The sequence below is a fragment of the Eupeodes corollae genome, chromosome 3 (assembly GCF_945859685.1).
Source record: "Eupeodes corollae chromosome 3, idEupCoro1.1, whole genome shotgun sequence".
NCBI classification, from domain to species: Eukaryota; Metazoa; Arthropoda; class Insecta; order Diptera; family Syrphidae; genus Eupeodes; species Eupeodes corollae.
Window position 1 is genome coordinate 28,338,625 of NC_079149.1, and position 27,550 is coordinate 28,366,174.

Below are 27,550 nucleotides of genomic sequence, written 5' to 3' on the forward strand. Positions count from 1 at the left end.
GCACTTAATATAAAATGTCTCGTCATCATCGCTTTAATCGAAATGACATTCCATTTTCAATCCAAATAACTCTCATTGCGAGTTTTTCATTCATTTCCAATTCCAATCTTCAACTTCAATAAAGATAAAAACTAAAAATTCCAACGTGTGATCATAAAGCAAACCGAGTCAAATAGTTTGAGGTCAAGTGGTGTGGTGTGTCGGATGGTGTCATCATGAGGTAGAGAGGCAACATCACTTTCCTTTCCTTTGCCATTGCCTTACCCTGTCTTGCTTTTGCCCTAAGTTGGCCTGGCCACATCTAAATTCACCTGCACATTCAATTTCTCACTTTGAATCTTCATCACCTCCACACCCATTCCTTTACTGATGCTGGATCTGAACGAACCCCAGAACCGGGTGACACAGATATTGCTTATTTATACGTGTAAACAACACTGCCCCGATTTAAGTTGTCCCGTTTATGCAATCTTCTCCTGCAACAACCAATCGTCTCTCTTACTCGAACACCCCTTTTGTGTACATACTAGAGGTGGATGCAACCACTGCATTGAAGATATCTAGTGGAGATGAACAAAGTACTTTCAGGATTCACTAACCCTGGTTACAAGGTTGCCAAATGTCGAGATACGTCTCAGAGTTCTTGAAAAACATAGATATTAACCTAATGTAAAAATGCACACGAAGCTGAAACTTATGATAAATTCAATATTTTAGGTAGAGTCGTTGGAAATGATAATGGAAAGAATGACAATCTGGCAACCATGCTACCTGTGTTATGGAGTTAGGGGTTCAGGCAGGCACACTTTCAAAAGATAAATTAACCTTAAACGTATTCAGGCTTTCTTATGAAAGCAAAACTTTTTTTTTATCCCGAAGATTTCGGCTCGAAGGACCAAACAAAAACTAAAAACTAAGAAGAAGAATACGATTCGCCACTTGTGTGCTAAACTTTTTCTATTTAGCAGGTTTTTTTTATTTTTACTCATCAACGCCTAAAGTCATAGACATTATTTGCTTCTTGCTGTGCCTCAATGAATAGATGAGGCTTCTTCTCGTTCGTTTGAGTGGAATGGATGGAGAAACAGGGCAGGAGGGTTTAGGGACCTAGTAGTATATAGCTCAGGAGGTAAAACGTGACGTTCTTACGTTGTATTTGGTCTGAAGAGGGTTAATTGACTTTTATCTAGGTTGGTTGAAAAGAACGTTGAAATGTTCTCCTTTTATTTTTATTTTTTTTTTAATTTAATATTAATGCTTATTTATTTTCTTTTTATATAAAATATTCTTGTGAAAAGAAAATGTTAAAAAGCTGATGCAGAATTTTTTATTTTGTAATTGTTTGCGAAGTGAAAACAATTCCGAGGAATTAATTTATTTTCTTTTTCAGAGAGAATTTGTTGTTAGTTTTTAGTTAAGATAGCAACAGCTTTTTGTTATTATTTATTTAAATTATAACTGAACAATGTGAAATTCGCAGAAGGATTATGAACGCACCAATTAGAGTGAAATTTTCATTTTGTATTCATCCAGGATGAAGATGACTAAGACAGCAAAACGTCAAACGTCAATCAAGATAATTGATATTTTCCTGAAAGTGTGTATTGAAATAGAAAATGAATAATGAAATACAAGGAAGTGTGTTTTTGTTTTAACTTTCTCTTTGTTTAATAATTAATTAAAAAGATAGAAATACTAAGTAGAATTTAAGTTATGTTTAATAAAGTATTTCTAAGAAATTGGTTTGATTAGTTTTAACTCAAAGGTTTAAACGGAGGATAAACAAAGGATTTTAAATTTACATTTTCAAAAGAATTTTGTAACAAAATGAATTTTGTTAAATGCAAGTTATATGGAAAATGTTTGATTTTCTTTTATAATTCTCATTATCATAAAAATAAATTACAGAGTAAATGAAGTTAAGAATTTTTTTGCCATTAAGGAGTAATGTTTATCACTTACGAATTGAAAAAGAGGATAGGATGCGAACCACACTGATAACCTCAAATACCGTCTGTCGGTTTGTCCTGCTTAATAGGTTTGTAGAATTTTGTGTTTTGTTAAAAAAAGATGTCAGTTGAATTATTTAAAAAAAAAACTAATTACCAACAATATTTTGCATATGAAGAAATAGTTTGATTTCAAAATCTTTTCGTTAACGAAATTTTTACCAGAGAATTAATTTTAACAAATGTTAATAGCATCTCTTAAAATTTTCCAAAGTACTTTTTTACAAAGTTCTATTATTGTTTTTTTTTTAGTTTTCTATTTTTTTGTAAACTGTTAATTCAATTTTTCTAAAAATTAAATCAAATGTTGAAAACAATATTTCTTTTAAAATAAAATTAGTTTGAAGCCATAATCTCAAATTTTTGAAAAGACATTTGAGTCAAAATTACTTAAGCTTCCATTTTTTACTAACTTTAAGTAATGTTTTGTTTAGGTTTTTATTTTTTATAGAAGAAACTGTCACTTATATTTTCAAAAAATTCACCTGAATGTAGAAAACAATATTTGTCTAAGAAAAAACTAACTTGAAGCCAACGCCTCAATTTTTTGAAAAGGTATTTGAGTCGAAAATCAAATTTTAGCAACTTTGTTTTTTTTTAGCTTTTATTAACTTCCCATAGGAAGTTATTGTAATAGGTCCGATATGTCAAATTGAAAATTTTTACATTTCTCGACGTTTCAAGGTCCCTAGAGTCGAAATAAAAGATTTTTAGAAAGATTTGTACCGTTACATGGCTTTAAAGTTATTTAATTTTACAGAAACGTGACATACACATAATATTGGCTTTATGTTTGGAACTGATTATTCCCATTTTTTTTTCTCCACAAAATCACTTCGGTTCGAATTGGACTACTATCACGAGCCAAATGCCACTCTTATTAATTGAAACATTAAATTTTATACAGTGTTTGAATGACATGTTGCTACCTAGTCCAAAAATAATATTCCATTGGAATTTTTTTAAATGTGAGACTGTCATGCTCAAAGAGCACCTTATAAAACTTTTCAAACAGTTTTGGAGGGAGAATGGACGCCAGATGGCTTTCGAGATGCTATTATATTTTCAATCCACAATCCTAAAAGATCTTCCGGATGGTATCCCCCCTATTGTTCTGAAGAGGTCTTCTTTATCGCTGGCAAAACCACTGCATAAGCTTTTTCATCTGTCCTACTCCTCAGGTCTCGTTCCGAGCGGATGGAAAACGGCATTTGTCCAGCCTATTCCCAAGAAAGGCGAATGTTCCTCACCCTCTAATTACCGACCGATTGCACTTACGCCCCTCCTTTCCAAGGTCATGGAAACGCTGATTAATTATCAGCTCAAGAAATATCTCGAAGATCGAAAGCTTCTTAATGACCGACAATACGGCTCTCGTAGCAATAGTTTCACTGGTGATATCATGGTTCAAGTCACCGAACAGTGGAACAAATCTTTACATAGTTTTGGAGAAAGTAAGATTATTGCACTAGATATTTCAAAAGCAATTGATAGGGTTTGGCATCAGGCTCTCTTATCGAAAATGCGTGCTTTCGGTTTGCATGAATCCCTGCTTCAATGGATTAGTAATAATCTTTCGGATCGTTAAATACAAGTAGTATTGGAGGATTCAAGTCTGAAAACCATAAAATAAATACTGGTGTGCCCCAGGGCTCTGTTTTATCGCCAACACTCTTTCTCATTTTTATTAATGATCTCTTGTCTGCAACATCTAATCCAATACATTGTTTCGCTGACGACAGTACTCTTAGCTTTTCAAATTCGTTTTCAAATTCATACCCCTCTTATTCGGATGTGGAACTGCAACGACAAAATATGATAAGCTCATTTAATTCCAACCTAAACAGCATTGTACAATGGGGAATAAGAAACCGAGTGGAATTTAATGCTTCGAAAACGCAATGCTGTCTTGTATCGTTAAAGCGAAATATACCTCCCCTGCCATTATCCATAAATGGCACTTGCATCGAGAAAACTGAACATCTCGATGTTCTTGGTATGTGTATCACCAACCAACTTTTGTGAAACGATCACATACGCGATGTCGCCAAAAATGCCGCAAGATGTTTGGGTTTTCTGAGGCGATGCAAGAAGTTTTTCTCCCCCTCTGATCTGGCTGTTATTTACAAGACTTATATACGTCCAAATCTTGAGTATAACTCCCATATCTGGGCTGGTGCTCCTGCACTTTACTTAAGCCTCTTGGATAGTATTGAACATAGAGCATTTAAATTAATGGATGATAATATCATCATGAGTTCATTTACTTCGCTTGAACATCATCGTAAGGTCTCTTGCCTGACCCTTTTTTACCGTTATTTTAACGGCTTATGCTCTAGTGAAATAGCCAGTTGCATTCCTCCCCTTAAACAGTTCAACCGTAATACTCGCGCTTCTAGGAATGCTCATCAGTATACTTCGGTCGTACTGTCAAATACAGAGATACGTTCTTTAGCCGTACTACGCGAATGTGGAATGCATTACCACACTATGTCTTTCCTAGTCATTGCAATGTTCAGGAATTCAAAACCAATGTGCACTGACATCTCCTTTTAAACCCTCTCTCCTCTTCCTAGTGCTCACATTGTCGCTCTGCATAATAAGGGTAGTAATATCTCCTTGAGTGTGTGTTTATATTAAAAAAAAATTAATATGACACTTGAAATGACAGCCGAATTTGACAGGTGACAAATGACAGTACTACCAACTACAAAACAATTGCAATGACAAATATATTTAACTAATATTATGCCACATTAAATGACAACTTAGTTTGACAGGTATCAAATGCCAGCACTATTAACTTGAAACCACGAATTTATTTAACAATGACAGTTTTAAGAAGCTTTTTAAAACTAATTTAGTATTTTTGGCGACATTTCACGGATACTTCAAATTGGCTGACATTTTCGTATTCGTAATTCTTTAAATAAGATTCTTTGAAGTATTGGCTGTCACTTTTGACACTGACAGATTTGCTAAGTTAGATAAATTACTGTGATTCAAAGTACGTTCAATATCTCGTAACTGTCAAAATCCAATTTGTAGACTGGTTCCTAAAAGCTAAACTTTAAAGTCTTACCAATTTTATGTTTAAAGATTTAAAAATTCATGAACTTTAATATTAACAAGAATCTTATTGAGTAATTTTTCCAAAGTATAAAAACATTCATACATTTATTCATGAAGAAGGAGACAGTTTTATTGACTACATGATGTTCAAGGTTTTAAAATTAATCTTATATAATTTATCATGATTCATTGACTATAGAAATACCTTTATTCCCTTGAAAAGTTTTCACTCTATCATTAGCCTTCATCTGTCTTCAAAAATTAATGGCTTGAAATCTTCTCAATTTATTCATGATTCCAATTTACAGTTGACAGGCAACCAAATCAGTTTCAAAAAACCATATCATTTTTGGTAAAATCAAAAGAAAATCAATATAAGAATCATCATTTCAAGTGTGAGTATTTAAGGACTAAAAGGACGAATTCTTGATCTGGATATATAGATAAGAGAATAGATATACACTTGATATCTATCAAATAAATAAGTATGTTGGTTGCTTGGTATACAAATTACAAGCACTTAACAAAGATTATGTAGGAAGATACTCTTAAGTCTTGTATGTATATATGTATGTATAGAAAATACTTTGAGAAATGATACACAATTAATGTGAATATCCTTGTGAAATACTCTCACAGAATATATATGCGAAAATTACTTTCAAGGACATTAATGGGCTTATGCTTTGAATCTACATTCAACCCAATTCTCAATATAAATGTATATTTATACATTTGTAGATTGATCCACTTTTATTCTTGAAACGCACAAATGTTTTAGAAAAAAGTCCTTTTCAATATTTGTTGTTTTTCTTATGTGGAAAGTTATCAGCGTTTTTGTTAAAATGTTCATTGTTAATGGAAATAAATTTATTTTCAAGGAAAAATGTACATAAATTCTTTAGCTACAAACCGCAACTCCAAATGTTAAAAATAAAATACAGAAAAAAACATAAAAATCATGACTTCAGTTTTGATAAAGTCTTAAAATCTTATACGAATCCTTACACAACAACCATCCAACAAGGAACGAATGGTTTTGAGATTTTATTCCATAACCATCAGATGTTAATTTTTCAAGGAGGGAGGATTTTGTGTGTAATTTTACTTTCAAATTTCAGTTTATTATCTGCTCATAAACGAATGTAAACGAAACAACACGAAAGAAAAAGATAATAATTTCGCTGGAAAAAAAATAATGAAGACTTCTTCTTCTTCTGCAGAACAGAGTACACAGAGCACACAGAAAATACATAAATTATTTTATAAAGATAAAAATAATAATACACATTTAAAAATGTATAATATTTGAATAAGGAATACTTTTTTAATGAAGACGAAGATATTTTCATTTGAAATTTAGGTACTTTGATTGTAATTTTTATACATACATGGTAAAAAAGCTAATGTTGAGTTTTTTAATGGAGTGATTTCAAGCTTTGACAGACATATTTCTAAAGCTTTACATATTTCAACTTCACTGTCAATTTCGTTTAACCAGAATTTGAGATGAAAGGGACTTTAGAAAAAAGCTTTGTAATGATTCAAACAGCATTTACATCACGCTAAACATATCAATACCCTTACAATGATTAAACACAGTCAGAGCACTTAAAAACTTGAAGTTAAAGAAGAGATAGTGGAAACCTTTGATTCCAAAACCCCAAAAGCTCAAAGACTCAAAATCTAGAAAATCAAAAAACTACCACACTAATTCTGAAAATCCCAAAATCCAAAATCTCGAAAACCCAAAATCCGATACATTCTAGAAAAATTACACATTCACTTTGACTTTTTCTGTGATATTCCAAAAATACATTTGTTTTGGGTTTTGTCCATTTTTTTTTTTTTTTTTGTGCTCTTAAAAACCTTTAATGACCATGAACCATGAATATCGGACAAAGTCTCACCAAGTTCGAAAATCCCATTAAACGATACTTTGTTTGATATTCATAATAAAGGCTTCTTTTTGTTATGTTCTGTTGACGACTACTCTCTCATATCTCCTGTGACTATGTCCAATATGTTTGAATTTATTATCAAAACAACATCGTTTGAATCTATATTTGACAATGAAATTGATCAAAAAGTCAAATGATAGGTAGGTTACGTTGAGGGGCTGACAGTTGATGTCCTTACCGTCACACTTAGATCAATACAGATCCATTGTGATACCCGTAAGTATTGCTACCCAAGCTAATGAGAAAAACGTGTGTGTTCAGATAGTCAAGCCATTTAGAGGCTTTGACGAAGTTCAGAATTTTCGTACCTGGCGTACTAGAGATTTCTTCTAAATCCCCGAAGAAGAAATAGTTGCCAAGCAGTTTCTTTCTCATCACCGCATCCTCTGCATAGATCAATTGAACTGATTCTCATCTTTTCATATGATAACCTAAAAGATTATGTCCGGTGATAATGCTCACAAGAGATCGAAGTGATCTCTTGTGTAGCTGCATAATTCTTTCCGTTCTTTTGTTTTAAAACAGGGCTAGATCTTTCTTGTAGTGCCGCAGGTGTCAAGAAGGTTCCACCTTTCATCGGTCTTGATAGTCATTCTTTTTGAGATTTCCTGTTTTAAATAACAGGTAGGGGTGCTAACTAGCTGAAGCTTGGCTAAAGTCAAGCATTGAACCTAATCTTGCTAATTCATCGGCTTTCTCGTTGCCTAGTATATCGGTGTGGCCTGGGACCCAGCAGAGTCTATTGTTGTGTTGTGCGCCAAGAACCTTAAGCTCTTCGCGGTAGCATGAAACAAGCTTTTATTTTATCTCAATTGCAGTAATCGCTTTTATTGCCGTTTGGCTATCAATGTAAAAGGTGATATCAGCTCGTGATATCGACATCATTGATACCTTTTTAGCAGCTGTTGTCCGCTTGGAAGACGCTACTGTAGTTTGGAAGCATAAGCGTTGCGGTTAACTTGAGAGGTTCAGAATAGAATCCTGCCCCTACACCAGTGTCCATTTTAGAGCCATCAGTATAGATGGCTATTGACGACTTACTGGAGTTTGGTATATTATTTGTCCATACCTCTCTGCTTGGGATGGCAGCCTGAAATGCTTTATAAAAATCAAGTTCGGGTATTTTATAGTCTGTTGTAGTACTATGACCCATAATTTTATGAAGGATATGGACGTGTCCTATGGAACTGTTTATCTAGACTTTAGTTTGACTAAGTCTCAGGGCACTTTTGGCCGCAGATTTAGGGGAATTAGATTGAGCATTACTTCCAGTCCCGCAGTTTGAGTGGCAGTGCATGCAAGTCTTTGAATTTTTGTCAAAGTTTTCAGGTTCGTGGTCTTTTCTAAAGCTTTCCACCATACCAAATTACCATAGGTTAGTATTGGTCTAATTATTGCCGAATGATGCATTCTGATAATTTTAGGGTTTGGTACCCAGGTTTTCCTGAAAATTCTATTGCTGGAGTAAAAGGCAATCGATGCCTTTTTGAATCTATGTATCTTTGGTGTTCAGGCCCCAGTTTAGTTTCTTATTTAAGATCACACCGAGATACTTTGCGTAAAAGGGATTTTGCGCCTGTTAGTAATTAGCACTAGATCTGTTTTCGCTGGGTTGACTGTCAGCCAACAGTTCCTAGTCCATTTGCTTACCAACTAGAGGGCGTATTCGGTTTGTTCACTGATAGTGGGTAGGGAGTTGCCAGTCGCTAGTAATGCAAGATCATCAGCGTAGGCTGTTATCCTTACTCCACTTGATTTCAATTTAGAGAGTACGCCGTTCGGTGCGAGAACTCCACCCTGAGGAGTGCCCCTGATAGATGTGGTTACTCTCACCCTTTCTTCCGCTAGCTCAGAGTAAATTTGTCTTTTTCTGAGCATACACATTATACACTGTGTTATTGCCTTTTCGCCTTTGTGGTCGTCCAAGGCTTGATTCACTGTTTCGTTCTTCACGTTATTGAAGGCTCCCTCAATATCCAAGAACGTTTCAAGGGTGTAATTCTTGTCATTCAATGCTATTTCAACGCTTTTACCTTTAATGTAGGCATGTTAAAATTCCAATAAAAAAAAGTCCAGTTTCAGGGTGCTTCAGATGTGTATATCAATTAGCCTTTCAAAAGTTTTCAAAGTAAGCGATGTTAGACTAATGGGTCTATAGTCTTTGGGTTCCGTATGGCTAGGTTTACCAGCCTAAGAGATGAAAACTACATTTACCTTACGCCAAGAAAAAAAAAGATAGGTTACGATGATAGGTACAAAAGCAGGCAGCACAATTATTGTGTTGTTTGTTCTTTTTAATATAATTAAAACACTTGACTTCAAATGTAAAAATCATGTCATAATATCTAAAAGTTGGGAACCGTAAAAGCCATAAAAAGAAGTTACTTAATAAAGAAACCTTTACAACACAAACTTCTAAAATATATTTGTGTATAGTTTTTAAAATCCTGTGTCAGCATAAGATAATTTAAGTTATTTCAGATTTTCCGAAATAAATCCAAACAATTTTTTTTTATAATAAGCGCACACTCAAAGGGATATAATACCCTTATTATGTAGACACAGTGTGAGCACTAGGAAAGGGAGAGAGGGGTTGAAAGAAGATGTCGGTGCACATTGGTTTTAATTCCTGAATATTGCAATAGCTGGGAAAGACAGAGTGTGGCAAGGCATTCCACATTCGCGTAGTGCGGCTAAAGAACGAATCTCTGTATTTGACTGTACGGCCGAAGTTGGGCTTGAGGATATATTGATGAGCATTCCTAGAAGCGCGAGTATTACGGTTGAACTGTGTAAGTGGTGGAATGCAGCAGGCTATTTCTCTAGAGCATAAACCATTAAAATAACGGTAAAACAGGGTGATACAAGAAACATTTCGACGATGTTCAAGTGACGTAAATGACCTTCCTCCTCTACGTTCAATACTATCCAAGAGGCTTAAGTAAAGTGCAGGAGCACCAGCCCAGAGATGGGAGTTATACTCGACCTTTGGACGTATGTAAGTCTTGTAGATAACAGCCAGATCAGAAGGGATGAAATATTTCTTGGAAACCCAAACACCTTGTGGCATTTTTGGCGACATCGCTTATGTGATCATTCCACAAGAGGTGGTTGGTGACACACATACCGAGAATATCGAGGTGTTCAGTCTCATTGATGCAAGTGCCATCCATGGATAATGGCAATGGAGTATATCTCGCTTTAACGATACAAGACAGCATTTGATTTTCGAAGCATTAAATTCCACGCGGTTTTTTAATCCCCATTGAACAATGCTGTTTAGGTCGGAGAAGAGGGATGTGCATCTGAAAACAATGTATTGGATTGAACACCTCTTCAGAAAAATAGCGGGGATACCATCTGGACCAGCGGATTTATGTGTGTTTAGATCTCTAAGGACTCTTGCCACAGTACGAGTGCGAAAAATATTGGTCCCATAGAATCACTAGCTCGCTCAATTACAGGGGGAGTCATAAAACTCACTGGCAGCGTAGAATTGGCGGCGAACTGCCTAGCAAAGAGACTAGCTTTCTCTTAAGAGCTAACAAATGGAGTGTCATTCACAACGAGCGTAGGAACCGAAGAAGAGAAAAAATTCCTCATGTTTTTTACAAATGACCAAACATTTTTACTACCTTTGGGACATTACAGTATTTTTTCCCGTAGCTTTTGGTCATGCAAAAATTTGGTCCGTCGAATATGGGTTTGCAGGCCTTCCATTCTTGTTTGAACTTTTTCCGACTTTCCTCAGTATGGTTGACTTTATAGCAACGGAAAGTAACCTCTTTGACCCTAATAATCTTTTTACAGCTCGCATCAAACCAAACGTTTTCCTTGGGTCTGATACTTTTAACCCTGTTTGGTATAAAAGTTCTCATACCCAGGAGAGATAAACTTGTGATCATATCAGCGCTGGCTTCAACGTCACTATCGAGGAAGCACAGTGACCAGTTAAAGATCCTGAAGTAATTATTGAGACCGTCCCAGTTGGCTTTCTCGTATTGCCAAACGGTTCTCTTAGGAGTTCTTTCTTTAACTGAACAGTTTTGACACGAGAAATTTGCTGATATAACACAATGGTCAGATGTGCCTAGAGGAGATAGAACACTAACAGTGTACTTATCAGGGTCAGAGGTAAGAAACAAGTCAAGAGTGTTTTCTGCTCGACCTTCAACATGCGATATCTGTGTGGGCTCGCTGACTAGCTGAGTTAGGTGGTTCAACTCAGCGAAGATTGCTGCACACACTCTATCGGGTGTTGTCCGGCCTGAATGTTGAAGCCATGAAGAATTGTGTACATTGAAATCGCCCGTAACAACGATTTCAGTGCGAGGATAGGATGAAACAATTATTTACTACTCTACTACTCTGTCTAAATTTGGGCTTCAATCAATTAAGCAGTAGTGAATGATTTGCTTATTTAGGGAGAATTTAAGCCACATATAATTAAAAAAGGGATTGGAATTATTCTGTGCAACTGTGGAATTGGTTGAATGTTTGGCATTGCATTTGGTTTTAAGTTAGTAGCGCTGGCACTTGACACCTTTCAAATCAGCTGTCATTTGAAATGTCATAATATTAGTTGAAGATTTGTCATTGTAATTGGTTTCACGTTTATAGTTTGCATTTGACACCGGTCAAACCCAACTGTCATTTAAATTATCATATTATAAGTTGAATGTATGTCTTTGCAATTAGTTTCAAGTTGGTAGCGCTGGCATTTGACATATGTCAAACTTAGCTGTCATTAAAAATGTCATTATATTAGAATGTTTGTTATTGCAATTGCTTTGTAGTTGGTAGCACTGTCATTTGACAGCTGTCAAATTCGGGTGTCATTTCAAATGTCATAATATTGTTCGAGAGTTTGGGATTTCATTTGGTTCTAAGTTAGTAGTGCTGTAAATTAAAACTTGTCAAATCAGCTTTCATTTTAAATGCCATAATTTTAGTTGAATATCTGTCATTGTAATTGTAAGTTTATAGCTGGCGTTTAACTCCTGGCAAACTGAACAGTCATTTAAAGTAACATATTATTAATTGAATATATGCCACTGCAGTTGGTTTTATGTAGGAAGAGCTGGCATTTGACAAATATCAAACTGAGCAGTCATAATATTAGTTGAATTTTTGTCATTGCAATTGTTTTGTAGTTGGCAGCATTGTCATTTGTCACCTGTCAAATTTGACTGTCATTTAAAGTGTCATAATATTAATTAAACGTTTGTCATTGCATTTGGTTATAAGTAAGTAGCTCTATCATTTGACAAATGTCAAACTAAGATGTCAATCAAAGTGTCAAAATATTAGTTAAATGTGTTTGATTCTTATTTTAAAGAAAATGTATGCCAATTCTCCTATTCAACTTGATGTGCAAATAAAATTAAATTGATGTCGAGACAAAGACATTTCAACAAATGGATTTCAACTATTTTCTTAATTTCATAATCATTTTAAGAATAAACAAAAGCCTGCGCACTTGGGATACTTTTTGATGAACATATCTTTTCGAATGATTAATTTCAAATGACAAACAAAAATTTAACAAGATATAATGAGTAATCTTAACTTTTTGCACTAAATAACTTCTTAATGAACTAAAATGTAAATTGAAGTTTTTAAATTAAATCTTATAAAAGAACATTATCAAAACTTGTGCGGTTAATTGTGTTTTTTTTTTGTTGTTAATTTGTTGATAAGTTTCTTCATCTCTTTAAAAAAAAGGTCCTTGTTTGTTAAGAATTATAACAGACCAGTTTATATACAATAATATAAACATCGTGGAAGTTGAAGAAAAACACAAAATTCCAAGACCCAAAAGAACCCTAAAATACTAAAGGCATCCGTCAGTTGTTATTACATTGGGATTACACTTCCTTCTTAAGGAAAACAACCTGCTTAAAATGCAGGTTTATTGTCGCTTTACTTTGTTTATCTCAAGTCATTTTCCATTAAGTAAGAAAAAAACAACAAATAAAAGCTAAGAAAATATAACTAGGTACCTAACTAACTACCTACCCACCTATACTCTTCGCACTTCTCATGCCTAGCTATGTTTCATTAGGCTCTTTATGTTTTGTTTTGCCTTGGGGTTTTCATTGGGCAATCCCTATAATCAAGCACTCACTCCATAAAGTCCTCAGGCACAAGAGGCAGTCTTTTTTTTCTGTCCACCGGGAAATTGCTTTGAACTTTCATCTGGCGCCCAACGTGAAGCCTCCTTCTCATACCATACACGACCGACTAAGTATTAAAAACTTTCTCCACTAAAACTTGTGTTTTGTTTCAGTTTTTTCTTGATGTTTTTTTTGTATCCTTGTTCGTTTGTCGTTGTTGTTCTTTTTGTCTTGTTTAACTCATTCCTCTTTATTTTTTCACTCGCCGCCTTAAGTTAAGTTATTTCTATTGAGATCCAAACTACATAGTCCTGTGTGAAATAAAAGGACGAAGACGCGATGGGTTTTCGGTGCCTGATGGGAACGAAAAAAGGATGGTTAAGAATAAAAAAGAATGAAACTAAATTACCCAACTATAGTTCAGTTCAATTGGCACATTGCCAGAGCAACAAACATTTGTGTCTGCCGAGTTCGAGTATGTTTGGAAAAAGCTCCTTTCCTACTCACACTCACAGTCCTACCAACAAACGAGTGTTTATGGATAAATTCAGGAGGGTGCTCGGTACTCCGGTACAATATTTATGTTGTGATTGTGAGAGCACTGTAAGCACGTTTGCTTAACCCCAACCTAAATCCCATTCCCATCATCACGAGTTGGCTGCCTCTAGCTGAGGCCAGCAATTTCCTCAGTTCCCTAAACTGAATCCTTGTATATCCTAGTTGAAATACTCGTACAAATAGGGGAAGACACAAAAAATAGAAAAACGATGAGGACATGCAATACATTTTAGTCGTAAGCATTTTATGGGATATCAGCGTGTCCTTAATTCCTAGACAAGGATGCGCAAATGACTGTCGTTGTGTATAACTAACCTACCAGCTATGCTACACTACAACCCGAGAACGGGAATATCCAGGATGAGTGATACAATGTGTTATGTTATGGCTGTTCGATGCTTAATTTTATTCACATAAGCACCGCCCGCCGCCAGTTTTAGGGTCGTACTCGTTTCTAGTGTAAGGATGTGAGGTTGGCGATGATTGAGTAATAAAGATAAAAATCAACCGCTGAATGTTGAACGTTGAACGTCGTTTCTCATCACGTGTCTTATCTCATTTTTGATGAACAATTAAAATCAATATTATTTTTGTAAGACACGAGCAAGTATGTGGGGTAAGGTAAGGAACAATAAAAGACAGGTGATTTATCTGTGAAACTTTCCGGCTTTATACAATTCGAGTAAAGAACATATACTTGCCTTTTGAAATCCAAAAGAATGTTACCTATTACCTCTTTAATTGCATTTAGGGTGAACATTTTCAAGAACATTGCTCTTCCTTTCTGACAGTGACTTATTTTTGCATTGTGTTCCAAGTATTCAAGACTGAAAACCTTCACAGTTGAAAATTTCTGTAAGCTTCACACGTGTGCAGAAATAAACAATGCACTTCACGAAAAATTATATTTTATGTGTTTCGAAATCAAGAGATGGAATGCCAAAGTCAAAAAGTTTATGTCCTGGATGAATTTTGTAGTTCCCATCATTTAGTGTCATACAAAACGCTGTCGGTATGACAGTGTGGAATTGAATTTAGGGCAGTCAATTTCAAGCCAATCTTTTACAATGTTACTGCACCTCGTCTTTTTAATGAATTACCTACTGGCCTTAGAAGTGAGCGAGTTAAATCAGTATATTTAAAAAATATTAAACATCGATTTTTTTTATCTAATATTGGTGTTGTTGAAAACTTGATAATTCTCTTAGTTTAAATTTTTGAAATTATTGCTCTTATTTATTTTTAATTACTTTTTTTAATTCATATTAAATTCATTTATTTAAGATTTGTTTTTCCGACTTTTAATTTAATTTCAATTCTTATATCCTTATCGCATCCCCATCGATAAATTAATTGTAATTTTCTTTTATATACGAGTAGTATAGTACTTTTGCTTCTTGTCTTCGGCCAACAGATTGTACTTAACAATTTCAGTCTTGAACATAATCTTTAAGTTAATGTATTTTTATATAACTATGGAGCCTGGTAAAAATTCTCGTTTCAAACCCTCCAAGTGGGTGCCGGGCGGTAATGATCACCACAGTTGTCTTGCACGTTGTCAAGATGGAGATCAGCTAAGGTCAGGTTGAATAGCTGAAGTTTCCTACTCTTTAATAGTAAGCAAGCATTAGCAATGCAATCTGACCATACATACGGGGTCCCTAATTTCAGAGGTGGTGTGAGCGTCCCACAAAATGAAAGGCTGGGAGGCAAACCAGTCGCTAACAAGCTCATTCGGATGCCTTGGCAGGCAAGGGTCCATCTTATCTTCTGCCTTACCCCGGTATATCGGCTCTGCCGGGGCTGACCTCTTTTTTCCGACCTACTCGTGGGACCAATCCACAGACTTGGAGGATGAACTCTTGGCGTCCAGCCAGTAGACTTTGAAGGGGAGCTCATTTAGCGCTGGTAGATCCAGCACTTGTGAGCAACCCCAAACCACAGGAAGTATTGGCAGTGCACTCCTATACTTCCTAAACCGTATACAAAACCGAAACCCTCGAGTAGCATTGCAACTCGAGGAACCAAAAATCCATCAGAAGGCGCTCTTCTCAGGAACAGCTTCAAAACGGCCTCTCACATTCTTGCCAAGATTGCCAAAAATGAAGAGACCGGAGTGATTCATGAGAGGGACGCCCAAGATAAAATAAAGTACCAGAAGGTTGTTGATGAATACAACAATCTTCTGGCCAGCCGAGAAAAGTCCGTTAAGCTAAACAGATCTCAGGTAGAGATCTGCACGTCTCAGCAAAAGAGCAAGCTTGACGACCGGACAAAGCCAGTGAAAGCACAATGTTCTGGAGCAGTGCAACTGCGTACTCTTAGTGAGGTTGTCAGCAGTTGTGGTTGAGCTCTTTACAAACAGTGGAGAGTCTGGCCCCTGCTAAGGGTAGCAATGACTGGGAGGGCTTGAAGCTCAAGCTTATCTCAGCTAAGAACATCCCTAGACAACCGAAGCCTCGCATTTGGTTGCCGCTCATGAGCATAAAGCCAAGCGGACAGGACCTGATCCGCGGTCTTTAGAGGCAAAATCCGCTGGTGCCATGTACGATTGGGCTGTAGTTAAGGCAGAAAAACCGCAGAAGACCAGCGCCTCTTACCTTCTGAGGATTAGCGATGAGAGTCTAGGGGCTCTCGAAAAGACCGAATACAAACTCAGTTCTTGCATAAGGGATGCCAAAATTTAAATTCTGCAGAGTCGGGGAACAGACACCAACAAAGCTGATGACAACGTCAAGGTTGACGATGTTATAAGCGGAGTCGAGATCCCCAGCGAGTTGCCGGGCCCCAGCTCTGCAGCTGAAAATAATTAAAAATCGCGCTGAACGTCATCCAGATTCATCTGATGCACTCTAAGTGTGCTTCAGATAATCTGAGAGTTTTCTTTAGGGAGGAAAACTTCGACATTGGCGTTATCCAAGAACTGTGGATAAACGGCCTCTTTTTACTCAGCCCATAATGCACCATCACCTCCGGAGAAGGTGTGCAAAATCATAACCGAAGATAAAATCAAAAAGGCAAACCTTCTGATCGGAGGCGACTTAAATGCTCGGCTTACCCTTTGGGGAAGTTCTGAGATCAAAGAACGAGGTGAGTCACTTTTTGATTTTATTATTGAAATAATATGACCATTTTTAAAAGAGGCAATACTCCCATTTTTGTCTTTCCGAGCTCGGAAAATTATGATGGATGGGAGGATGTACTTGATGTTACTTTAGTAAACAACCGTAATTTATAGGTGGAGAATTGGAGAGTTTCCCCTTTGAATTCGTTTTCGGATCACAAGTGGATTCTTTTTCAAATTAATTTCGAGTCGAAAAACCCTCCAATTTACAGAAATCCCAAAAAAACTGACTGGACAAAATTCAGTCAAATTGCTAATTCCAAATAAAGCAACTTACCGAATCTCACTGAATCAATAGGAGAAACTTCTATAAGAAAAGCTTTTAGAGTCTCTTGCCCAGTTAAATATAGCCGTAAAACTCTTCCTTCTTGGTGGAATAAAGAACTGTCTTAGGAAAATGACGAAGACAATTTTCAATATCTGAAACAAACATAAGTTTTACCAACCGTATAAAGACTGTCTTAAAACTTACAAGCAAGCATTGTCATCAGCCAAAAGACAAAGCTGGAGAGAATACTGTCAAACAATCGAAAACATAAAGGACTCCGCAAGGCTCAGCAAAGTTTTATCGAAGGAAACGTTGTAACCCTTCATTTTTAAAAAAGCCTGATGGAACCTGGACAGCCTCCCCAGCCGAATCTCTGGAGCTACTGATGAAGGCGCACTTTCCGGGTTGCGAGATTGATAACCACGAACCGCTTGAAACCACAGAGCTATACGTAGCTCTTGTGGAGCAAGTCAATACCGTTATAACCAGAGAAAATATTTTGTGGGCCATCAATACTTTTTCTCCATATAAATTCCCAGGCATGGATGGCATACTGCCATGTTATGCTTCAAAAGTTGCATTATGTGGCAGCTCCATGGCTGAAACAAATTTAAAAAAAAGGATGCCTCCTTCTCAAACATGTGCCCATGTCGTGGAGACAGGTCAAAGTAGTTTTTATCCCGAAAGTGGGTAGGCGAGGTCACGAATCCGCGAAGGATTTTAGACCAATAAGCTTAACATCTTTTGTGCTTTAAACCTTGGAGCGCATTCTTGATTACCATATTAGAGAAATCCTAGTTGGACGACCTCTCGAAATCTCTCAGCATTCTATCTTAAGAGCAAATCTACGGAGACTGCCTTCCATGAGGTAGTACGACCAAAGAGAAAGTGAAACGACAATTTATTTCCTCTGCAAATGTTATGCTTTGGCAAACACTAGAATGAAATACTTTGGTAAAGCATTCTTTCACGAACTTGATGAGCTTTCTGAGACAAAGATTAGAGACCTTATCTTTTTTCTCAATGCGACAAAAGCTTCGCTATGAAGCTTCTCTATAAATCGGTCCATTTCAATTACAGGTCAAACGAGTTTTTGGTATCAAAACTAGTGCGCCGTTTTGATACCAAAAACTCGTTTGACCGGCGCTAATTGGATCCCAGGCTAGGTTAAAATAAAAATATAAAATCAATATCAATGGTTGACCTCCCGACAAGTTACTAATGGCGACTTCCAATTCCGCAAATCCGCTTTAAATAATACCCTTCCTGATTACCTCAGCCTACTAGTATCTTGATAATCGCAATCAAAAGTTGAAAAATTCCCACTGGACACCCTTTACAATATTTATACGGCAATAGCACCATCTTAAATCTAGCTAAGAGCGAAAACACGAAACGGTCATCTAGGGCGTATACGTACTTTTTTTTATTATTTGACTGTTTAACACATTTTAATCGTTTGCTCCACATTTATTTTAAAGAAGGCGTTTTGCTAGACAGCTGGTATGTTTACTTTATTTTACAACTTAAAAGAAAAGAATATTGTGTGGACCACCTATCGATCGCATAAGAGCCATGTTGGAAAATTCAAATTTCTTTCTTTCTCTTTGTAAATTACAACATTTTAACGACGATGTATGTATGTATGGATACTTTCAGTGTTACACCCACATTCTACAAAATTCGTAATGGAAAATGTCAAAAAAGGAATTTTTCTCATTCAGTTTTTTCTTATATTTTAATACATAACCTTTTCTTTTATTCTTTCATTCTTCCTTTAATCTCCTTTTACAATTTAAAAGAGGAAAAAAAAACATCTTGAAAGCTAATTTACTTTCCTGTTTGAGTTTTCTCACATTTCCGGTTGGAAATTGTTTGAAATTTCAGTCTGCTCCCATATAAAATATCTCATTTTCGTTTAATTAACGTAAATTACCTCATTTTTTGAAGTATTAATCCATTTGTAACTTTATACTTGGCCGATTGTTGTTTCCGTTTTTTTTTCTTCATCCCCGCCCCCAGTACTTAATTAATCCAATTAGTTGTGACAAAATCCGCAACATTGACAACGATGAAATACGTACTGAATATCACGCATTAATTTGTGTTGTATACCTATGTATATAAATATTTGTATCCAGAGTGTATTAAAATATACAAAATATCCCCAACACTCAATCACCCTTAACATGACAAGTATTGAATAAAAGCATACTTCATGTGGTGTATTACTAGCAAAATGTGTGTGTGAAGATAGATGTATTTTTGTATAACGTAGATACAACATGAAAACCATCATGAATCGCATACAAGAGTGCACTTTTCAATTTCCATCTTTGGATCAGTGAAGTTTAATTTTGTTCCCTCTTCCAGTTCCGGATGGGAAGGTATACCTACCTATAGTATTCCTTTTATACTGCGCTTTTTATTCCCTTTTTTTTGAATTCTTCATCCGACGGATTCCTCGCACGAATTGTTATTAAATTTCAATCCGATTGTTGCCAGGCAAGGAAAGAATTGCAATGCAATTATGTAGTTTTTATGCAATAATACAATAAAAACAGAAACAGAAAAATCATGTATGGATAATGTAGAGCAATCAGCCAAAGGATATAAGGACTTTTTGGTTCGATTGGCTTGCAATTTCCTTTTGATCAGATACAGTTCAATATATTTACGAAGTTGAATATTGGATGAAATGTGCTGGTTTAAAATGGTGGCGGTAGGCGATATAACAACCATACTTGGACATTGCATATTAAATTGCATGTAAAGGTTTCGTCAAACGGAATGAAAGAATTTCTATCCTTTTTTTTATCGTTTCAAATTTTGAACTTTGATTGATGATTTATTCAGGTATTAATCGTTTTTTTGTTCTTTATATGCTTTCAGGAAATATGAAGATCAATGCAAAAATGGCGACTCCGATTGAGGAAAAAGTGGATCAGAATTTGAAGGTGAGTAAAAGTTGGAAATATACATAGACAATTTTTTTTTTTGACGTTTACCTAAGTTTAACGAATTGGTAATTGGGAATAAAAATGTACCATTAAAATACCCTTACATAGAATATTTGGAAAGTATTCAATGAACTTGAAAACAAATTTTCTGGATAGATAATTTCTATAGCGAATAATTACCACTGTCTTAAAGAACCATTTAATAAAATTCTTGTTCCTAGGAAATGTTGTTTAGGAAGATGACTGAATAATCCAAAAAATTTAAAACAAGCCATTTTTTCATTTTTCATTTAGATATTAAAAAAATTAGTCTTTTTATTTTTATTTCAGAATTAACCATGATATTGATATTAAATAAATTTGCTAAGCAAGAATCACACATAAATTTAAGATACAGTAATACGTGACTTACACACAAATACTCTAAAGCTGACAAATAGTGCTTGCATAATACAACAAATTATTTAGGAACATTTCGACAGGAAAAAGTTAAAAATTAGATGAAAGAAAAAATGCGAGGAAGTTTTTCGAATATCAAAAGGTCAAAAAAGAAGAAGATTTCATGTCCTGACAACAGCAAAATCCAGCAATCTTTTGTGCAGGGTGCAGCAAAATCAATTAAAGGGATCTGCAAGATTGAGAAAAATTGAAGTTTTCCTTTAAATACCCTGGCCTTTTTTTTTTTAATTCGCAAGCACTCAAGGGGTTATTAGTACCCTTTATATGTTTTTATTTAAACACAGTGCGAGCGTTAGGAAAATAGGGAAGGATTTAAAAGGAGATACCGGTGCACATTGGTCTTAAAGTTCTGAACATCAAAATAAGAGGGAAAAACAGATTTGGCTAAAGCGAATCGATGTGCGATTTAAGGAAGAATCTCAATACATGACAGTACGCCCGAAATTGAGCTCAAGGGTAAACTGATGAGCATTCCTAGAAGTGCGAGTATTACGGCTGAATTGTTTAAGGGGTGGAATGCAACTGGCTCATTCGACAGAACATTGTTTGTTAAAATATCTATAAAACAACGAAGGGCATGAAACATTGCGACGGTGTTCTAGCGATGTAAATGTTTTTATTATAGTTCTGTCGCCTATCATTTTTAAAGCTCTTTTTTGAATTCTATCTAAGAGATTTAAACTTGTTTTGGGGGCACGTGCCCAGATATGCGAATTATATTGAAGCTTTGGACGGATAAAAGCTTTGTAGTAAAAAATTTCTTGCATCGTCGAAGAAATCCTAAGCACCTGGCAGCATTTTCGGCGATATCGAATATGTGATCAATAAATAAGAGGATATCTGTTATACACATAACGAGTACTGAAAGTTGATTAGTTTCCTCGATGCAAGTGCCGCACATGGATGGAAGTATCGGGGGTGGGGTACGCTTTAACGACAGGACACAGTTTTGAGCTTTCGAAGCATTAAATTATACAGTTTTTGATTCCCCATTGTACAATGCTGTCGAGATCAGAATTTGATGAGCTTATCATACGCTGCCGTTGAAGTTCCACATTCGCATGACAGAGATGAGAATCTAAAAACGAATATGAAAATCTAAGGGGTACTGTCGTCGGCGAAACAGTTTAATGGATTAAAATTGACAGAGACAAAGATCGTTCATGAATATAAGGAAGAAAGTAAGAGACAAAACGGAGCCCTGAGGGACACCAGCATTTATTTCATGAATTTCAGACTTGAAACCATTTAATACAACTTGTATAAAGGTAATTTCTAATCCAACGAAGAAGAGATTCATCAATACCAAAAGCACGCATTTTCGATAAGATCGAAACTCTATAAAATGCTTTTGAAATATCTAGTGTAATAATCTTACTTTCTCCAAAATGATGTAAAGATTTGTTCCACTGTTTGGTGAGATGAACCATGAGATCACCAGTGGACCTATTGCAACGAAAGCTATACTGCCAGTCATTAAGAAGCTTTTGTTCTTCAAGATATTTCTTAAGCTGAAAATTAATCAGCGTTTCCAAGACCTTAGAAAGTAGGGACGTAAGTGCAATTGGACGATAGTTTGAGGGAAAGGAGGATTCGCCCATTTTAAGGAAAGGCTGGACAAATAAAGTTTTCCATACACTCGGAAAGAACCCTGTAGAGTAGGAAAGATGGAAAAGTTTACGCAGTGGTTTTGCCATCGATGAAGAACACCTCTTCAGAACAATTGGTGAGATACTATCTGGCCAGCGGATTTGTGTATATCATGGTCTTTTAGCACTCTTTCGACTGCAAAAGAAGATTCGTCCCATAGAATCATTTACGCTCTCAAGAACAGGAGGACTCATGAAACTATCTAGTAGCGTCGAATTAACAACAAAATGTGCTGCAAACAAATTGGCTTTAACAATCGAGTTATTTTAATTTAACTCAGCAAAGATCTCAACATACCTTCCTTCTGGTGTTGACTGGCCAGAAAAGCCAAGAAGAATTGTGTACATTGAAATCGTCTGAATGACGATTTTAGTGTGAGGACAATGGGCAACAATTCTTTGAATGGAGTCAAACAGAGCATCAAATTTGTTAAAAGTTGAATTTCTGTCCAGATTTGGACTTCGATATAAAAAACATGCGTGGATAATGCGCTTATTTACCGTAAATTTTAACCACAAGAAATTGAAGTTTGTGTTAGAGCACAAACGATATTGTGGCTGGATTTGGTACGCAACATCATTTCTTATATACATTGCTAATCCATGATGAGGAAAAAAGTTAGCACTAAGTTATACCCATTTAGATTGAATTCCGAAAGATCGGACACTTCACCTATTTGAGTTTCATTCAATGCCTAAACAGCTGGCCTGTTTGATGGACTTTAACTTCTTTAACATATTTAATAACCTGATCATTTAAAACATCATTTAATAGTAAACTTAACATTTTGGTCTTTAAAATACCATACTATGAGTTTTTGACGGATGTAGCTGAAGTTTATTAGAGCTATCCCAGCTATGAATATTGGCTAAGTCGTCATTTATGCGAACTTGTCATTTATCTATTAGATTAAAATCAGGAAAAATAAGCAACATGATTATTGCAAAAAGGAGTGGTCAAAGTATCGACCCTTGAGGTACTGAAGTACTTTGATCATATTCATTGATTAACTAAACGCTTCATAGTGGGTTAAGAAACTTTGAAAAAAGCTTTTTGAAACTTTAAGAGAAACACAGTACCAAGCTCATATCTTTCAAGTGCCGCAGAGAAATTAGATGTTAATCTTATTACAGCAGATTCATAACTTTGTTTTTTTTTGCGAAAAAAAGGGCGCCATTTAGAAATGTTTGTATTAAAATGAAGAATATGAAGAACATGTTTAGCCATCAAACGTTCAAAAACTTTTCGAAAAAAGGCAGAAATTATTAAGTTTGATGGTTTACATGAATTATTTTTCTTTGGAATAGGGATAACAACAGCATTATTTAATGCTTGAGGATATACACTCCGCTTCAACTGAATAGACTTATAAATTGTAAGCGTGTGTTGTTAATTTTTTCCCAACTTTGAGTTTTAATGTATCACCTCCAAGAGTAATTCTTGTCATGAAAAGTGCATCCTCAAATTTGCCGTTCGGAATGGTTGAGAGTTGTCAGTCACTAAGCCCTAGTTTTCAAAGGGAATGTTGCGCAACCGAATTTAATTTAAATGAAATGAAACAAGTTTTTCTTTTAATATTTTTTGTATTGGTTATTTTTAGTATTTATTATTCTTTATTACTTCATTAATACGGTCTGGCATGGAATCGTATATGATCTTTAAATAGTCCAGCAAAATTTCACTAAACGCTAATTGAATAGCTGCAATAAGGGATTCTCTGTCCCCAAACTGACGGCCAGATTGATACACTTTTCGTACCAACCACCCTCATACATTTTCAATAAGGTTCAGGTTTCAGGTTGGGTGAGCATGGTGACCATTGAAGCAATTCAACATTTTGGTTCTGCTTCCAACTTTTGACAATTCGCGCCTTGTGGATAGGGGCCAAAAATATCCGAAATTTTGGTAAAATTTCTTCCTAAAGTTCCTTTGTATGTAATTGCAGTCATTTTTGACGTTCGGAAGTCAAGATCAACAGTCCCGTAGTAGGTAACTGCTCCCCATACCATAAATCAACCTTCTCTACTTTCATAACGCTCTAAAAATCATGAAAACAATATTGAAACCATCGGTGCCATCAAAGTTGAACTATTTTTCACCACAAAAAAACTACGTTGCTCCACTCAACTCCGTTCCAACTCATATGGAGTCTAGAAAATTCTAAACGAATACGTTTTCGTTGATCGTTTAGTGGTGTTTTTTTTTTTTTTGAAGTTTTAACCTTTTTATACGATCCGCGCTATTTATTACTCTGCGGACTGTTGAAACAGTTGCTGTAACACCAGATTTTTACTTGATTTTCTACGCAGAGTCGAACAAATTGGAAGCAATTCTCAAAATCAATCGTCAATCAACTGCTGTTGTTGCCGTTTTCTAACCTCCTTTCATGTTTTTCCCGTACGAACTTTAATTTCTGAGTTAAGAATAGACAACTTTAAAACTCCGTTCAATTTTGGTAGCTATAGCACTCCCGGTCAGTCCTTGTTCTTTGAAGAAATCAATTTAAGCTATTTCGACACTATTCAAAGCTTTTGATCTACCCATTTTTTTTAAATTTAATCAAACAAAACGAACACTTTAACTTTTGATTTAGTATGCCAATCACCTCAAAACTCGTGCGTCTATTCACTTGACACAAAAAAATTGCATTTTTCCATATCATATGCTTTGAAAAAGACAGCAAGAAAAAAATTGGCGGTACTTTTTGAACTATTCTTTCTGATTTGTTTTTTCAACATCAAACGCAAACGGTAAGCATCATCAAACGATAAATTAAAGCTCAATTTTAGGAAGAAATGAACAACATAACCTAAACAATTTTGGTGTCTATTCAATTTAAGCGGAGTGTATTAAAACAAGCATTTACAATATGTTTTAACAGAAAAACCATTAGTTAGTTTAGGATAGGTTCAAGCGGCTGTCCGTGATGAATTAGGACACATTTATAGGTCAGTTAAATGGCCCATTGTGATACCACATGAATCTTTAGGCTTTCTTCTTAACTCAATGAAACCAGTTTGGGTCCCTTACGAAACGTTAAAGACTGGTTATGTTAACAGAATTGAGATCATTTAAATCATTATAGAAGAAGTCTTCTAGATATATCTTGAGCTATTGCTAGGCATGTCAGAGGACGTGAAGAACTGTTTCCTAATTCTTCTCATCCATACAGCTCTTGCAAAAGTCATTTGAGAATGCACGTGGCGCGCTTTTCTATTAGACAGTGCCTGGTTTCGGTTGACAGCGATTATCGAGCTTATATGCTATCTTTAAGTATTTAAAGATAGCAACCATCTTGAGGGCTTCAAATCTAATAAAAGCCTGAAGGCCACCTTATGACCTCACACGTCTTATATATATTATTGCAATGGATGTTGTACCATGTAACCCGGGTACTACAAAATTCAATATTAAGGTATTAAATTTTTTATAACCATTGACCAAAACTTCAGTGATCCTTCTTGAAAAATTGCGATGGTTTTGTCTTGTTTATTCGGCCAAAATAATCCATTGATTCATTTACTGTAACAGTTGCACGAGCCCAACCAAACTGACAGCCTAAAATAGTCACACGTTGATAATGGAAAAAGAGTGTGTTTTTTAATAACCGTTTGTGGATTTTCACAGCTCCAAATACAAAAATGCTGCTTATCAACGATGTTAAAAAGAATTTCTGATGTGAATTCGGATCATTTCAAGAAACAAGAAGTTCCTTCAAGACGACCCAAAAGTGCCTCATTTGTGGTTGCTAAAATTGTCCAATTTTCATTTAATTTTAAAATTTTTATGCGTTGCTAAGTCCCTGGAACAGTTGGTAGTTGATAGCTTTAAAGCTGAAAGATGCTCAGAAAAAAATTTCATACAAAAATTTAAATAAAACTTTTTGTCACAAAAAATATTGCATTTCGAAATTAAAAACAATTTATTTTTCTATTCGACAGCGTAGCAAAAATTATATTATTAAATTATTCATGAATTTTTTATTCCAATTGAACATTTTATATTTTATTTTAAAAACATAATAAACTATCACCAACAATTTAATTTAATTTATGTTTCAATTAATAATTCAAATATATCTGATTTGCATTTTTCTACTCGTAATTTTTTATTGGAATAATTTTAATTTATTTGCCTCGACCAGTGCTGTCGACTAATTTTTTAATTTCTAAAGAGAAAATTCTAGATAGTATTTGCTTACACCCTATATGAAGATTTTTCTTAAATTAAAAAGGATCTACAATCACATTCACTCTAAAATCTTCTTACTAATGCACATAAAAAATAACACATCATATTAATTTCCAATAAGCAGCTTTGTTGTTTTGAAAAGCTTTTAAAAATATGCAGCTAATACTTAAATTTAAAAATGATTTCCGTAAAGTTATTCAACATATTGACATTCTAACAGGACTACTGCAGTTTTTTTATATTTAAAAATAGGTAAAAGTGTCAAAAACGTAATTTTTCATTTCGGTCAATGTTTTTCTCCTTAAAATTCATGTAAAACTAAACACTTTTTTATCCATACCTGTACTGTTTGACGTTTAAACTAAAATTCAAATTCAGAGGCAGCTCTTTCAAGACTACAGATTTAGAGTCTAGGAAAAACGTTGAAAAATTTCAAAATTTTCATTTCGAAAAGAAATTACGAAGAAAACTTTGAATAAATAGTTAAACAAATTAAAACAAATTTTAAAGAAAGCAAAAAAATTAAAATTTGAAATATTAGTGTTTGAAAGTTTTGGGTCGAATTTCAAGTTGGTATATTAAGTTTCTTAGGTTTTGCTACATTTACTTATGTTATTTCCAAGATAGTAATATTCACACGAAAGAAGTATAATACTATAGTATCAGTTTTAAATATTTGTTTTAATACAGAAAGGTACTAATTCATTGTACTTTCGGCAACACTGACCACTATCATAGTATTTAGTTTTATAAAATTAAATCCTCAAAATCATTCCATAATATAACACACGTAAAGTCCAATCCAATCAACCTTTGATCATGATCATCTTCATCATCATTAACATCAGCATCCTAGAAATTAATCCAATTTGTTTCTATAAATTTTATTCCCTCTAGCAAAAGTGGGAAACATCATATCATAACCAAAATGCATTTCCCAACAACACATTCCCCATATCAGAGTCCTTAAGGGATCCCCAGAGCAAAACAACGCCAACGACGTTAACTATGAGCTGAACAACATGCTCTTGCTTAAAATATATTATATATAAAATCAGAGGTATACCTACATATGAGTGTATAGCTAATAATATATGCAAAGGTAATTAAGTGCGACAATATCCTTTGGTTTTCATCGTCGTAGTCGCTGTCCATTCCCAAATGTCCTTATATACCAAGGTA

General features: G+C 35.0%; 1 protein-coding gene across 2 annotated transcripts in view; it reads left to right on the forward strand.

The window, feature by feature from the left end:
- LOC129951214 (gamma-1-syntrophin) overlaps positions 1-27,550 on the forward strand; it is a 290,397-nt gene that overhangs the window by 136,478 nt on the left and 126,369 nt on the right. Inside the window, exon 3 of one of the 2 annotated variants that reach the window (XM_056063254.1) lies at positions 20,001-20,065. In XM_056063254.1, coding sequence (XP_055919229.1) covers positions 20,006-20,065 — 60 coding nt within the window. In that variant the 5' untranslated portion in view covers positions 20,001-20,005. Of the gene's footprint in view, positions 1-19,990; positions 20,066-27,550 lie in introns of those variants that run through there. The other variant, XM_056063253.1, reaches the window with a different exon arrangement.